This window comes from Rhinatrema bivittatum, chromosome 3, assembly GCF_901001135.1.
Source record: "Rhinatrema bivittatum chromosome 3, aRhiBiv1.1, whole genome shotgun sequence".
Classification (NCBI taxonomy): Eukaryota; Metazoa; Chordata; class Amphibia; order Gymnophiona; family Rhinatrematidae; genus Rhinatrema; species Rhinatrema bivittatum.
The window spans coordinates 482,554,523-482,570,551 of record NC_042617.1 but is presented as its reverse complement, the minus strand read 5'-3'; the positions used below and the strand labels follow the sequence as shown (position 1 = coordinate 482,570,551).

Below are 16,029 nucleotides of genomic sequence, written 5' to 3'. Positions count from 1 at the left end.
ATTCGTACTTGAGCATTCACCAAGGCACATACTTTAATGTGAATGAGCTCAGACATTCTGTCAGTACACGGAAGCAGGAATGCAGGGATCAGCGTTACCTCAGAATTAACGCAGCCTCTTGTTGTGAATAAGCTGTTTTGTGGACCCTTGGGCCGACCTGCAAGAGACTGGGATAAGGTGTTCTAAAGTCTCTCGATATGAGCAGGTCGGGAGGCAGACATCTGGCAGGAGGTAGTCAATGCTCTTCACCCTGGAAGCTGGTGCTCCCCCGGGTGTAGCCCGTAGGAGCCCAGCCGCTGGGACTTAGGTGAGGTTTCACCCCTGGAAGCCTGAGCCCCCCCGGGAGGAGCCCGTAGGGGCCCGGCCGCTGGGACTTAGGTGAGTAGTGGAACTGAGGCGGGAACAGGCAGGCAGGAGAACGGGAACCAAGCAGGAACTGAAGCAAGACTCGGAAACTGGAACCAGGCAGGAGCTGTGGCAAGACTCGGGAACTGGAACCAGGGAGGAACTGTAGCAGGCAGGGAGGCAGGCAGGCGGGTACTGTAGCAAGCAGGCAGGCAGGCACTATAGCAAGCAGACAGGCAGGCAGGCAGGCACTGTAGCAAGCAAGCAGGCAGGCAGGCACTGTAGCAAGCAGGTAGGCACTGTAGCAAGTAGAAGACCGAAGGTCGCGTCGGGACCCGGAGCAACTAGGGACTACGAAGGAACCTGGTTGCAAGGCCCCGACTAGGTGCAGACGCTGGGGTTAAATATCCCCGGCGTCTGATGTCACCAGCGAGGGCGGAGCATCACGCGGTGGGAACCGGCCTATTTGAGCGCCCTTCCTGCGCGAGCGCCTAGGCGAAGGGCGTCTGGACAAGGGCCTCCGTCGCTGCCGCCCCCACGGGAGCGGCGTCGAGACGCACGCCGCCGGAACCAGGACCCGGGAGGTAAGGTCCCGGTCGCGACCGGGACCATAACAGTACCTCCCCTCAACACGCCTGGGTTTACCTGGGTGAACTGGGTGGAACTGCCGCAGTAGTTCCGTATCCGGGATAGCGGGAGCAGAGACCGGGCTGTGATTGAGGCAAAGCTCTAAAGCAGGAACCAGGCTAGAAATGAACTGGGAGACTAACTCCTGTCGAATAAAATTACCCCCTGCTCCGGAATCCAGAAATGCGAGGGTTTCCAGTGACCCTCCTGGGAACTCCAATGTAATTGGTATGGTGCATTGAGGGACTGAGGCACAACCTAGGAGGAGCTCCTCACGACCTCCTAGGTTCTGGTGTCTTCCCAAACGCTCCTGGCAGTTGGCCAGGAAATGACCTTGCTGGCCGCAATAGAGGCACAAGCCCTGTGTGCGGCGATGTTGTCTCTCCTCCGTGGAGAGTGGAGAACATCCCAACCGTATAGGTTCAGTAGGGGTAGTCTCCAAACACTCAATCGTAGGAGAAGATGATGGCTTGGAATACGCAGAAACCAACGGGAAATTACTTCGGGCAGGTCGTTGCTCTCTAGCCCTCTGCTGGAGGCGACGGTCGATGCGGCCAGCCATGTCTATCAGTGCATTGAGGTCCTCCGGGAGATCACGGGCCGCGATCTCATTCTTGATACGCCCGGATAATCCTTCTAGGAAAATGGCTTTTAGGCTGCCGTCTTGCCAACTGACCTCCTGGTCAAGAGTATGGAACATAGCATAGTCTGCCAGGGAGCGGGCCCCCTAGCGTAACTGGAGCAGTTCTGTCGTAACAGTGGCCAATCGAGCCAGTTCATTGAAAGCCTGTCGGAAGCTCGAGATGAACTGCTGTAAATCCTCAAGCGAGGGGTCGTTATTTTCCCAAAGCGGGGAGGCCCACAATAAGGCCTTCCCATCAAGCAGGGAGAGGATGTAGGCCACCTTTACCGTGTCAGTGGGGAACTGCCGGGGCAACAGAGAGAACCGTATAAAACATTGGTTCAGAAAGACGCGGCAGGTCTTAGCATCCCCGACGTAACGTGAAGGTGCAGGTAACTGAGTCGTTGAGGTAACTTGTTCCCCAAGTGCCGACGCATCAGCGAGCAGGAGATTCGTAGGCATCTTATCTAGGCGGGCCGCTAGTTGCTCCACTGTAGCTGCCAACCCATCAAAGCAATGCTGTAATTGCTGCAATCGTTGGGCCAATCCTGGGATGGCTCGAAGGCCCGACAGGTCCGCCGAGTCCATGGCCTTACAACCTGTTGTGAATAAGCTGTTTTGTGGACCCTTGGGCCGACCTGCAAGAGACTGGGTTAAGGTGTTCTAATGTCTCTCAATATGAGCAGGTCGGGAGGCGGACATCTGGCAGGAGGTAGTCGATGCTCTTCACCCTGGAAGCTGGTGCTCCCCCGGGTGTAGCCCGTAGGAGCCCAGCCGCTGGGACTTAGGTGAGGTTTCACCCCTGGAAGCCGGAGCCCCCCCGGGAGGAGCCCGTAGGGGCCCGGCCGCTGGGACTTAGGCGAGTAGTGGAACTGAGGCAGGAACAGTCAGGCAGGAGAACGGGAACCAAGCAGGAACTGTAGCAAGGCTCGGAAACTGGAACCAGGCAGGAACTGTGGCAAGAGTCGGGTACTGGAACCAGGCAGGAGCTGTGGCAAGACTCGGGAACTGTAACCAGGCAGGAGCTGTTGCAAGACTCGGGAACTGGAACCAGGGAGGAACTGTAGCAGGCAGGGAGGCAGGCAGGCGGGTACTGTAGGAAGCAGGCAGGCAGGCACTGTAGCAAGCAGGCAGGCAGGCACTGGAGCAAGCAGGTAGGCAGGCAGGCACTGGAGCAAGCAGGTAGGCACTGTAGCAAGTAGAAGACCGAAGGTCGTGTCGGGACCTGGAGCAACTAGGGACTACGAAGGAACCTGGTTGCAGGGCCCCGACTAGGTGCAGACGCCGGGGTTAAATATCCCGCGGCATCTGACGTCACCGGCGAGGGCGGAGCATCGCGTGGCGGGAACCGGCCTATTTGAGCGCCCTTCCTGCGAGCGCCTAGGGGAAGGGCGTCCGGACAAGGGCCTCCGTCGCTGCCGCCCCACGGGAGCGGCGTCGAGACGCATGCCGCCGGAACCAGGACCCGGGAGGTAAGGTCCCGGTCGCGACCGGGACTGTAACAGCCTCTTTCATCAATACATACTGAGGCCTCTGCACTAAGAATCTGCACTAATGGAGACCCATATTCAGTAAGCCAACAAGCAGACAATGGTTACCTGGCTTATCTTGTCCTAGATATTCAGCTGAATATACTCACCTAAAGTTATCTGGCTGCATGTAGATGAATAACTTAAAAACCTAAGCAGTTAGGTTTGAACATGATAGTTTTTAAGTTATCCAGCCTTGTCTGGCTGGATAACCTGCTGCTTAACCAGATGTCTTCAAAGATATCCAATTAAGTAGTGCTGCACAATTGAAAAAAAACAAACTGTAAAGCGGACCTGTGGCCCGATTTCCTCCCTCTCACCCAAATTTCATAAATGACCCTGCCGAGCCATGCACTCCTCACTCCCCAAAGCCCTCTAAAAGTGAAATAATGTGGCGGAATTCGCAGGTCAGGCTCCCCCACCACTCTCACCCCGTTCCCCCGTACTTTTTTAAAACTGAAACTGGCCTGCCCCTCTCCTTCACCCATCCACAATTCTTATGTCCAGGGCTGTCTCCTCATCCCCCTCCCCCGGCCTTTTTGATCCTATAAAACCCCAGCCGGGAGTGAGTTATTCACTTATCCGATCGCAGTTCCTGCTCCAGCTAACTCACGGCAGAAGTTTGCTGAGATGCTCTTTTTGTAAAAAAAAAAATGTTTTGCGTGCTTGCCAAATGTTCCATGTTGGCCCACAAGCAGGAGAACAAATAAAACTAACGTAAATTGCACATCTTCGATCTTTAGGGAGCAGGAAGAGGTGTTCAGGAAGAACTCCCATGTTCCCCTGCTCTAGGGTTCTCCTTTGAGGCAGGAGGCTTCCAAAAATCTGCTTCTCAACATAAGCCGTCAATTTACCTCCCTAAACCCCCTAACCAGAAGAAAACATGCTTCTAAAGAGGTGTTCTTTAAAATCGTCTCTTGCTTCTGAAACCTCTTAGACCAGTGTCCTCTGCATATAAAAACATTCTATAACATAAGCAGGTTCCACAGGATGTCTCTTCATCTTAATTCTGGCACGTGGAGAAAGGGGGAGGCAGGCAGTAAGAAGAAAAGGATTTTGATATAAGAAAACCGTGTGTGATAACAATAGTAATGTAGTTTAATGCTGAGGAAATGGGTTTAGGAAACCTGAAGGCCCTCTTTTAGTTCCAATGAATATCAATCTACTCATTGTGTGGCTTTCAACAAGTCTGCAAAACCAGACTAAAATAGTCCTGAAGGGAGGCCTCTAGCATGGATTACTGACTTCAAGTGTTAGGGACACTGAACACACCACAGCTTAGTTCTTTTTTTTTTTTGGTTCAATCTCTAAGTATTCTGGGAATTGTAGTATCGCATGTTTTCATTCAAAAAAAACAAGACTATGAATCCCAAAATGCTCAGGGGAAGTGAAAAAAAAAAACCCATCAGAACTAGCCGAAAGCCTCCTAGTTGACAGGTCTGTTGCCTTTCAGCACATTTTCTCTTCACTCACATTCCTTATCTTCCAGCTTCTCAGTAAGCACTTGGGTGCACACTGGTCAACTGGAATCCAGCTGTCAGATTGTAATGCTGCCTGCCTTTTTCTTCAGTTAACAAATGCCAAAGTCTTTTCACAACACAGTTTTCACCACATGGAAATAATGGACCTCCCACCCAACACTAGGGATCCCATTCACATCTTCAAACTCAATATCAAAGTCTGTTTAAACTCCATTCAGAAGCTGTTAGCACGTAGATTTCCTTGATAATTCAGTGAATGAACTTGTCAAACAAATTGCCTTTATTATGGGCTGATTAAAAGCAATCAAGGGAACTGGTCTCTCTTACTCTACCTCGCATCAGCTTGAATAAACATAGAGACCCAATTAGCACATAGGTGACAAAGGAGGCTTACATTTTAAACCAGGTCATGCTTAAATAGAAGAGTGACCCCTCCACCCCCTACTGTCTTAAAAGCAGAGGACTGTCCTTCTGGAAACTTCACAAAAGCCGGATAGGTTCTAATGTTACCAGTGACCATGGTCAATTTAACTCATTACTGGATACAGGTTCTTATTATTTCAGTTTACTTTTTTACTTGGATCCAGGAGCTGTTACCTAATATGTGAAATATAAAGTGCACTACAGTCTTATTCTAACTTTTTAATTATCTCTCTCTCTCTTTCTTCCTATCTACATGAATAATACATCAGAGGCCCTAATTATAATGGGCTCATTAGACAATAATGCTGAATGCACTATCCAGCAATAATGTGTACACAGGTTAACCTGGGTCACTTAAAGCAGGAAAGTCAACTATACCTCAAAAGGGCATAGTTGGCTTTCTTGAAAGAGGCCTGTGTTCCTGTGCACCACAAGAACCCTCTCCCCACCCAAACACAAATCTGGGCCTTGAGGTTCTCTCAAACCTACCCTCAACCCTGCACCAACACAAATCTGGGTCTTGGGGTCTTACCAAACCCTTTTCGCCTAGCATGGGTTTCTATTATAGATGGAATATAAAGGGGCAGATTTTACAATCTACGCCCGATTTTTTTAACATGCACGCGCTGCCGCGCGAATGTTATAAAATCCAGGGTCGGCGCGTGCAAGGGTGTGCACAATTGTGCAACTTGCGCGCGCTGAGTCACGCAGCCTGCCTCCGTTCCCTCCGAAATCAGAGTGGCCTCAGAGGGAACTTTCCTACCGCCTCCCCCCACCTTCCCCTCCCTTCCCCTACCTAACCCACCCCCCAGCCCTACCTAAATTCCCCCCACCTTTATTTGAGAATTTATGCCTGCCTCCGGGCCGGTGCCCCGCCCCCTGTCCTGCCCCTGGAATGCCCCTTTTCGAAGCCCCGGGACATACGCACATCCCAGGGCTTGCGCGCACTGCCGAGCCTATGCAAGATAGGCTCGGCAGTGTGCGCAATATAGACTCGGCGCACACAGGGGCAGGTTGGGGCAGCTTTTTGGTGGTTACACGAGTATGTTACGAGTATGTTACCCTTTGAAAATCTGCCCCAAATTGCTTTAAATAAATAAATCTCCTGACTACACAAATTTAGAAAAGAAATATGAGCCCTCCAGAGCTCTCAAAACTCTCATCATCCTGTCCAACCCTCATACCACCATCTCCCCATTCACAAGGGAAAAAGTCCTATAAAACTTAGAAGGGGGTGGTATCTCTCCTGTAGACAGTGGAACTAAATGCAAATCATCACTACTGCTGCTTGCAGGAGAAAAAACAGTTCCCTACTGCTGGAGAAGATTCATCATCATCAATTTTATTTATTACCCACCGTACCTACAGGCCGATAATGTAAGGTCCACGGGAAAACGGGCACTCAGTGTTGAGTGCCCGCTTTCCTAACGCGCGCCCAGCCACCCCTCCTGGGCACGCGATACTGTATGTAAATGAGGGGTCGCGCTAAAAAGGAGTCGATAGGGGCAATAGCATGCCCAGGAGAGGTCAGCTGTCCAGGGGTTAGGAAAGCGGACACTCAATTTTACGTAAAATTGAGCATCCGTTTTCCTGTCCGACCCTCCAGCACATTTCTTTTTTACCTTTTGGTTCCTCCGACTCAATATTGCTATGATATTAAGTCGGAGGATATACATAAAAATGAATTGGCCGCACATTTTTTTTTTGGTATCCCAGGCAAATGTCTATTAGCCTCATTAACATGCATTTGCATATGATGAGCCCTATTAGGTTCGGGGGGGGGGGGTTGGACACACATTTTGGACGCACTAAACCCCTTACTGTATAAGGGGTAGTGGACGCACTTCAAAAATGCGATCCAGCTGCGGGTAAAACAAATCTGGGCCTTGAGGTTCTCACAAACCTACCTGTTAAAGCGCTCAGAGCAGTTCACAACAATAATAAACATTTGCATAGTAAAGATCCATAACACAATTAAAAATTCACAATATATAAAATAAACATTTAAAATCAATAAAACCTCCCCCTCACTGCATCAAAAATTCTCTAAAAATCTACTGTAAACGCTTGTCCTAACAGCCAAGTTTTCAATTGTTGTTTAAAAACAAATCATGTAGAAATCAATCCATGTTCTTTAGGCAATGAGCTCTGTAGAATTGATCCTCTAGAAAAGGAAGCCTGTTTCCTAGCATGGGTTAGATATGCATGTTTAACTGGTGGCATAGTTTATGGTCCTTCAGGCTCAGAAGGTAAAGAATGAGTAGGTTTGTATCTAATTAACCATGAAACCAAATATTTATTTATTTATTTATTTAACACTTTTAATATACCGACCTTCGTGGAACACATCAGGCCGGTTTACAAAAAAACTTAGACAGGCAGAAAATACAATGAACACGGGGGGGGGGGGAAGAGGGGGAGCAGACGAGAGCAGGGAGTAGCGGGGGGGGGGTAGGGGCGAGAGCAGCTGGAAAGGATAGGGCAGCAGAGCGAAATGAAATAGGAACTCTAATTGAACGAAGAAGTAACAATGGCAAAATATCGCAAGATAGTTTACAACATTTACAAGGGTTCTTTAAGAGGGGAGACGGAGGAGAAGGGGCTGGAGGGAACTGGGAGAGTATAGGCCATCAACTCTCGCCCTGCCTCCGTGGGCCCCCGCTCCGGCCACGTGGGAACTTTAACTTACCTCTTCCTGCCTCTCTTCTTTAATCGCAGCGATCCGACCCGGCTTCCTCTCAGCCCACCGCCGCAGGAATCGACGAGACAGGCCCTCCTCCACCCGGCCAATCAGACCGACGCCGCCCCAGTCGCGCTGGTGACCTCACCACGACGCGACCGCGATAAATTTAAAGAGCCGGCAAGACTACAGGCGCCGCGCGCCGGCGTCGCGCGCCGAAGGAGCGCGACAAAGGGGCCCGCCCCTTTGTGCGCCCCTTCGTGCAGCCCCAAGGAAGCCCCTCTCTCTGCTCGACCGTCTTAGCAAACTCGCCGACAAGATCCTCCCTTACCTTGTGTGCCCATTCGGGTGATCTTGGGCACTACCAGAAACCACCCACACTAAACACCTCGGCCACACCACCCTCTTCTAACGAAGCACCCAACGTCAGCTACACACAAGCTTTCGGCCAGTGACTCCACCTCACGGTTTCACACACACATCCGCTTCTACAACACTCCGCCAGCCACAACAGCACTCATTCAACCCTCAAGCAAGCTTCCAGCACGCATCCAGCCTCTCCTGCAAGATTCCAGCACTCATCCAGCCTCTCCTGCAAGCCTCCAACACTCATCCAGCCTCGTCTGTAAGCTTCCAGCATTCACACAACCTCTCCAACTTTTATTACAGTATCTCTAATCTCGCAACGTTGTGCCAACCAATGGCCCCATCTTTCCCAATTCCAATTCTCCAACATAATCTACCACCCAAAAGAGAATCATTCCGACAAGCTCAACATCACAACCTCAAATCCCTCTCTTCAATCATGATCACTCCCACCACTCAACTGCTAGGCCTCACCCTATTTTCTTTAAGCCTATTTAATGCTCAATCTCTAACAAAAAAGTCCGTAATTCTAAACGACTACCTCATTGATGTGAAGCCTGATATATGTGCAATCACTGAAACGTGGTTAAAACCATCAGACACCGCTATAATCAACCAGTTACCTACAGAGGCTTACGACTTCTTCTCGCTTCCTCGTCATAAAAAAAAGGGAGGAGGAATTCTCTTAGCAACCAAAAAGGACCTCAGATTCTCTCTGCACCAGACCAATTCTAATTCAAAACTTGAAATCGGCTTCTTCACTTCAGACAAACTCCAAATCCTACTCGTATATGCCCCCCCAGGTTTCCTGGAATCAGATGCCTCACCTCTGGTCGAATTAACCACTTCCCTTATCAACCTAGACTCTCCAGCTATCATTCTAGGTGATTTTAACCTGCACGTTGATAACCCTACACCATCACCCAACTGTGAAGCATTACTCACAGCTTTCTCCGCGCTGGGCTTCACTCAATTAGTTAACAAACCCACCCATAAAGCCGGCCACACGTTAGACCTTATCTTCGTTAACTCTGCAATCAAGCCCACGTCCCTCCCCAACTGCACAAAGGTCCCGTGGTCAGATCACTGCCTCATAACAACTTCATTCTCAATAAAAGATACTAGCCCGGCTTGCATTCCTTCGCCCTCCTTCACATACAGGAAAACTTGCTCACCAGAAGATCTCAATAATCAATTATCACCACACCTCTACCACCTGGACCTCACTGACCCGAACTCAGCGCTTCGAACATGGAATACAATTACGGAAACCATAGCTAACAAGCTATGCCCCCCTATAACAAAAAAACCACACACCAATTCCTCCAAAAGACAGCCCTGGTTCTCCTCAGAATTAAGGAAACTCAAACTCCAACTAAGACAAAATGAGGCTAAATGGCGCAAAAACCCAGGAACCAATACCCTCTCAATCTACAAATCAATTCTTCATCAATACAAAGCAAGCACCCTAAGATCCAAGAGGGACTTCTACGCTTCTAAGATACACGACCTTGTCTTCGATGCCAAAGCACTCTTCAGCTATGTAGCCAACCTCACGCAATTAAACCAGACAGAGATTGCACATGACCAAGCTCAATCGAAAGCTGAAGAATTAGCACTATTCTTCAGCAACAAAATCAGCAATCTTCTATCTCAGCTCCCCACCAAAGCCACTGCATCACTAACCACTCCTCAATCCGCAATCAACAATACCCGATTAGAAGAACTTGATCCAACTTCAGCCATTGAGATCCAAGGAATTCTAAGGAAAATGAAACCTTCCTCTCACCCCTCGGATCACATCCCAGCTAAACTACTTTTATCAATTCCAGACTCTATCTCCAAAATCCTGGCAGACATCATAAATTGCTCCATCACACAAGGACTCTACCCAGAAAACCTCAAACTGGCCTCACTCAAACCCCTACTCAAAAAACCAAATCTCGACCCCAACGATCCCAACAACTATAGACCGATCGCTAACCTCCCCTTCATAGCCAAGATTATGGAAAAATTGGTAAACTCACGACTCTCAAACTACATTGAAGACAACAACCTCCTATTCCCATCACAATACGGATTCCGCAAAACCTTAAGTACGGAAGCACTCCTCATCTCCATGACAGATCACATCATCCTAGGCCTTGACAAAGGACAAGCCTTCCTTCTGATCCTACTGGACCTGTCGTCAGCATTTGACACCGTCAACCACTCCCTTCTCATCAACCAACTAATAGCCATAGGTATCTCAGGCACTGCCCTCTCGTGGTTCAGAACCTTCCTCAGCAATAGAGGATACAAGGTTAAGATTCATAACAAAGAATCCTCACTCTACCCCGCGTCAGTAGGAGTCCCTCAGGGCTCATCCCTATCTCCTACCTTATTTAACATATACCTATTACCCTTATGCCAACTTCTCACTGACCTCAAGCTCAAACATTTCCTCTACGCGGATGATATCCAGGTCCTGATCCCCATCAAGGAGTCACTCGCGAAAACACTGTCTCATTGGGAAACATGCCTCCAAAATATCAAACAGCTTCTCACAAGCCTCAACCTGGTACTAAATTCATCCAAAACGGAATTACTACTCATCACACCAGAGAACAGCTCCTGCACCCCCACTCATCCAGCCATACCAAAAACTACACAAGTGAGAGACCTAGGAGTTCAAATTGACAATCACCTGAACCTGAAAGCCACCATCAACAAAACCACCAAAGACTGCTTTTATAAACTCCAAGTACTGAAAAGAATAAGACCTCTGTTCCATACTCATGACTTTAGAACAATCCTACAATCAATCATCTTCGCAAAGCTGGACTATTGTAACACCATCTTGCTTGGTCTCCCCTCTCTACACACCAAACCACTGCAAATGGTTCAAAATGCCTGTGCCCGTATACTCACTAATACCAGGAGAAGAGACCATATAACCCCTATCCTAATGGGCCTCCACTGGCTACCCATCCACTTCAGAATAATATACAAGGCCATTCTCACCATATACAAACACATTCATCAACTAGCCCCAATTGACCTTCATTTCCCCCTCCGATTACACACTTCAACAAGACCGACAAGAGATGCTTACAAAGGATCACTTCAAGTCCCCCCAGCCAAAACTACCAGACACATTACGCTAAGAAATCGGGCCTTCTCCACAGCCGGTCCTACCTTATGGAACTCTATCCCCCCAGATCTTAGAATGGAACCCAGCCTCTCAACCTTCAAGAAAAGACTCAAGACCTGGCTGTTCAGGCAGGCTTTTCCTAACTCCAATATCATTTAACTCCTAACAATCATCACATCACCATCAACATCACTATTAGCTACCTCTTACAATGTAATTATATGTAATTAGCTGGTTTTCCTTTTTCCTTTTTCCTTCTCATTCCAAGTTCAATTTTCCTTGTTACATGTAACTGCTATTTCCGCACTATTGTTCAAGTTTAAGTTTATTTTGCACTCCTGTTTCATGTGAACCAGCATGATGGGACTATTGTCTTGAATGTTGGTATATAAAAAACTTAAATAAATAAATAAATAAAAAATAGGGCAGGGGGAGGGACAAGGGAGGGGAGGGGAGGGGTCAGCTGGAGAGAGGGGTTGACTAAACCATATAGATCAAGAAAATCCAAGAACACCACTGAACTGAATTCTAAAAAGCACAGGTAAGGTAACTAATGAGGTCCTTTCAAAGTCGGGGAAATAGGATCACATTTCCTTAACCCTGAGACCACCCCGGCTGAATTCTGAATCAGCTAAAGCTTCTCACACAAATTTACAGGAAAGCCGACCAATACGTCATTACAATAATCAATCTTAGTGGTGATCAATGCCTGAACTACCGATTCCAAAGCTGGGGTTGTTAAAAAAAATACTCGGATCTTCCAAAGACCTCTGCAAACCTTATCAATATGTGAGGACACAGATAGATCATCATGGAAACAACTCCCAGACTATTTATTTACAGATTGTTTCCAAGAATGCGGGTGTGAGGGTGGCTAGGAGCTTTGGGGGCCCCCGGATTTTTGTTCCAAGCTGGGATTGGAATCTCAAAGTCTGAATTTGAGTTAGTAGGGGTGGCAGAGACACCTTGCGCTGGTTGCCCCCTACCCTGCAACCCAAACTAACTAGGCCTCTTATCTCCAACCTGAATAACATGGGCTGCAGGTGCTAACGCAGAGCATGACCATGTCACAACCATATTCTGTTTAACAAGGCAGCATTCTGCATCTAATTAAGGGATCTATTTGTAATACATTAAGCATTAAAATTGGCAGGTAATATCCGCTGCCTGCTGATTTTAATGCCAGGTAGTACACAGATCCCTAAATAGTACTTAGTTCAGTTTTCAGTTACAGAGACCAGGCTTTTAAGAGTAATTAGCACAAGACAGAGCCAAATATTCAAAGTCTAGATTAGCAAAGAACTTCAAGTGAAAAAAAAAAACCCCCAGAAAATTTGTGAAAATGAAATAAATTTCTGTATGTTCTACACTGGAATAAATAAAGTATAAAATCAACAGTGATATCACAAAATAACTTTTAGAACTTTCAACTAACAGCTAGACATAAACCAAATCATTAAAATTCCTCCCCTCCCCAAATCCTATGTAATTCCCAGGGATGTGAGTGTTCCTAGTTTTCAAACGCGTCCTCTCTTTAGTCACGCCCCCACTATTATACACACATGTGAACAGGAAGCCACTGTATTGATTCTTATCGGGGCCTGGACCGCAGGATTACAGCACAGACTGCATTTCAAGAAGGAGAGTTTCAAATCAGGAGGACTGGCCTCAATGAAAAGTGCATATTTCAAAAGCAAATGAAAGTACTAAAATACATACAGGCCAAAAAGACAGGAAGACAGAAAGAATGAAAATCTAGCAAGTACTCCAAAATAGGAAAAAAGACAGTCACGACACATGCAGGTTGATATTTGGGAGGATTTAGTTAGCGTTGCTCCCTTGATAGATGTCAGATTATAGCAAAAGGAAACTAAAGCCTGCATTTTTGGTATAAAGTATGTTTATATGAATGGATTTCAAACAGCGTATACCAGGGGAGGAGGCCGAGGACTTCTTGCTTTATAGTGACACATCCTGTAAATTGGACTGTACAGAATGAATATTAGAATAGGCTTGGGGGGGACATCCAGCCTCTGACTGTTCTCCTTTTATTTGTAATGCTAAGCAATTTTCTTTAGCCTAGTGAGAAGTCTCAGATAAAATGTTTGGAGAATGTCCACACTAAGGCATTATCCCAACTTCAAAGCCATTTGCATAGTTACCATTTCAGCAAGGGCATCGTGCAGAAGGAATTTTCATTTCTGTATGTCAGATTAGGAAAGTACCCAATGGAAAAACAGAGATACTAAATTGCCAAAAGTGGAATATAAAAATCATTAAAAAATGCATCCATTTCTGTTTTTAATGTAAGCTACAAATGAAGCTTCCACACAGTTTTTAGTAGCCTGGTGGCACCTTACTGTGGATTCAAATTCTGGGCTCTTTCCTCTAGTCTAGTTAATGACACATTTCTATGGGCATCATTCTCACAGTGCTGCCTGCTGGTCCAGTGACAGAACAGCAGCATCACTAGTTACAGCCTTGGCAAAAGAGATGCTGCTCCACACCTTCCCCAGGCAACAGTAAGACCCCTTGAGGCCAGTCAGCACACCACATGTGCAAGCAGAGGCACAGATTAGATCTTACCAGGGGGGCACACCAAAAACTGGGGCAAAAGTTCCCAAGCAAAGCTGACTCTGGGAAAGAACTAGGAAGAATGATTGTGATCAAGATAGCTGAATAAGTGAAAATCTCAGGGAGGCCACCTCTCTCTCACCTGACTTCTCAAAGCAGGCTATGGACTAAAGTGATTCTCCTGTTCCCTTTTGTAGCAATAAATTCCTGATTTTTTCACTTTGACACTTTACTTACCTGACTGCCTTCTTGGGTGTCCCTCAATCCTTATTTTGTCCCCCCCACCCAAATGTAGAGTTGTGTACCCCTTATTCCTAGAGGAGCTTCGGCCCCGGGCTCATGAAAACCAATACTCTGATACATAAAGGTGCCTCCTCCTTACCCCCAGCACCTCTTTTAAAAAAAACACCCTTTCACTGCTAATGAATAATATTTGTATTGCATAAGGGGAAACACCAGCTCGGTGATATGGGAAACAGTGGCTAGCACACTGTATGCTGCCCTGGCATTGTTAACTGTGCAGTTGCTGTGGATCACGCGTTTGCTTGTTCACTTTGGACTGGATGACAGATAGTGGAGCGGGGAGCTGCCCCCCCCCCCCCCCCCCCCCCTCCCTCCACGGCCCATGAGTTCCGGGCTGCGCTCGCTCCTCCCCCAGCAGAAAGCAGCGCGAAGGAATCTCTCCAGGAGCTCGGCACTTCGCATTCCCGGCCAGATCGGCTCCCCCGCCTCCCTCAGACTAGGATCTGAATCGCGAGCCGATCAGTCTCTCGTCCCTCCTTCAGAAAAGAACTGACCCTCCTGTATTCTGCTTCTCCTCCCCCCACTCCCCTCGCCTTTCCCACACACATCTCACAGCAAAGCGCAGAAGCCTGTCCTTCAGATGGTGACCGACACTGGGCCACACAGGGTGAGAAAGCCTTCGCAAGGGCTTTCCATTTTCATTCCGACCTTTAATGCCCTCACTTCATCGCCCTGCAACGTATCTTGCCCACATTACCTACCAATGAGCAGCAATAGCATCTCCAAGCAATGCAAGTGATGCAAAGCGTCACAAATTAAAAAAAAAGAAAGAAAGAAATTGAAGGTTTCACAGTTTTGTTTAGAAAACGCAACATGCTTGAGAAAGTTATGCTAAAATGTCACTTTCCGGTGGAGAAAAAGTTTCAGACTACTGTGTTAAAATGCCTTAACTTCTTACAGTCTACAAGATCCTAAACAAAACAGGTTGACCGGTAAAATAATCTTAGACTCAGCAAGAAGAAATGCTTCCCATGTCTCTCAGTACCTGAGACCCCGCTCCCTCTGAAGCGGGGATGGCTCAGAGGCTTCTCTCCTACCTGAGAACTCGGAAGACGCCCTGGCACAGTCGCTGGCAAACGCAAAGTACATCACGCCCAGGAAAAATCCGGAGGGCAAAGCATCCGAGAAGCTCATCCTCAGCTATCGAAGCCCCCCACCACGCCGACTCCCTGATGCGGAGGTTTCAGCGAGCTCCTTTCACCCCGATCTAAAAATGCACGGCGCGGCGAGCGGCTGCCAGTCCCATCGCAGGCGCTCAGAGCCCAGACCCGCTCGCGCTCTGCATCCCTCCCTCGGAGAGAATGAATGGCAACAACCGCAAGAGTGAAACTCACGCCGGCTCTACCTGAGCATGGGTCTCTCTGCTGCCCCAGGGTCCTAAAACCCCACCGCGATATCAAACTCAGCCGGATCAGACTTAGGGATGGGATACACGTTAGTGACAAGCTTTGACAGTGAAACGTCATTGGTAAAACACAAAGGTGGGTGGGTGGGGGGGTTGTTTGCTTGTTTGTTTATTGTAATTTAATGTATCGTTCTTTTCGAGATTATTTGGGTTTTTTAAAGTCTGTTTAAATCAGCGTGCTTTGTCTAGATAAGAAGTGCACCTCACACATGGGGCTGATACAGTAAATCCCGCGGGAGAGCCGGCGCTCCGAGGCGATATTAAGTCGGAGGGTGAACAGAAAAGCAGTTTTTTCTGCTTTATTGTACACTTTCCCAGTGCCAGCAGAAATTAACACCTGCCCTAAGGCAGCGTTAATTTCTGAAAGTAAAATGTGCGGCTTGGCTGCACATTTTGCTTTCTGTATGGTGCGGGAATAACTAATAGGCCCATCAACATGCATTTTCATGTTGCGGGCACTACTAGTTTAGGGGGGGTTGGCCACGCGTTTTTGACGCGCTATTACCCCTTACTGTCAGGCCGATACAGTACAGTGCGCTCC

The 16,029-nt window shown here is 47.9% G+C and overlaps 1 protein-coding gene across 1 annotated transcript in view; it reads right to left on the bottom strand.

Annotated features, from left to right (window-relative positions):
- EVA1A (eva-1 homolog A, regulator of programmed cell death) overlaps positions 1 to 15,391 on the bottom strand; it is an 816,740-nt gene extending 801,349 nt beyond the window's left edge. The window contains exon 1 of the mRNA XM_029596048.1: positions 15,121 to 15,391. Within this exon, the coding sequence (XP_029451908.1) occupies positions 15,121 to 15,217 (97 nt within the window). The 5' untranslated portion in view covers positions 15,218 to 15,391. The remainder of the gene's footprint in view (positions 1 to 15,120) is intronic.
- Between the last annotated feature and the right edge of the window lie 638 nt (positions 15,392 to 16,029).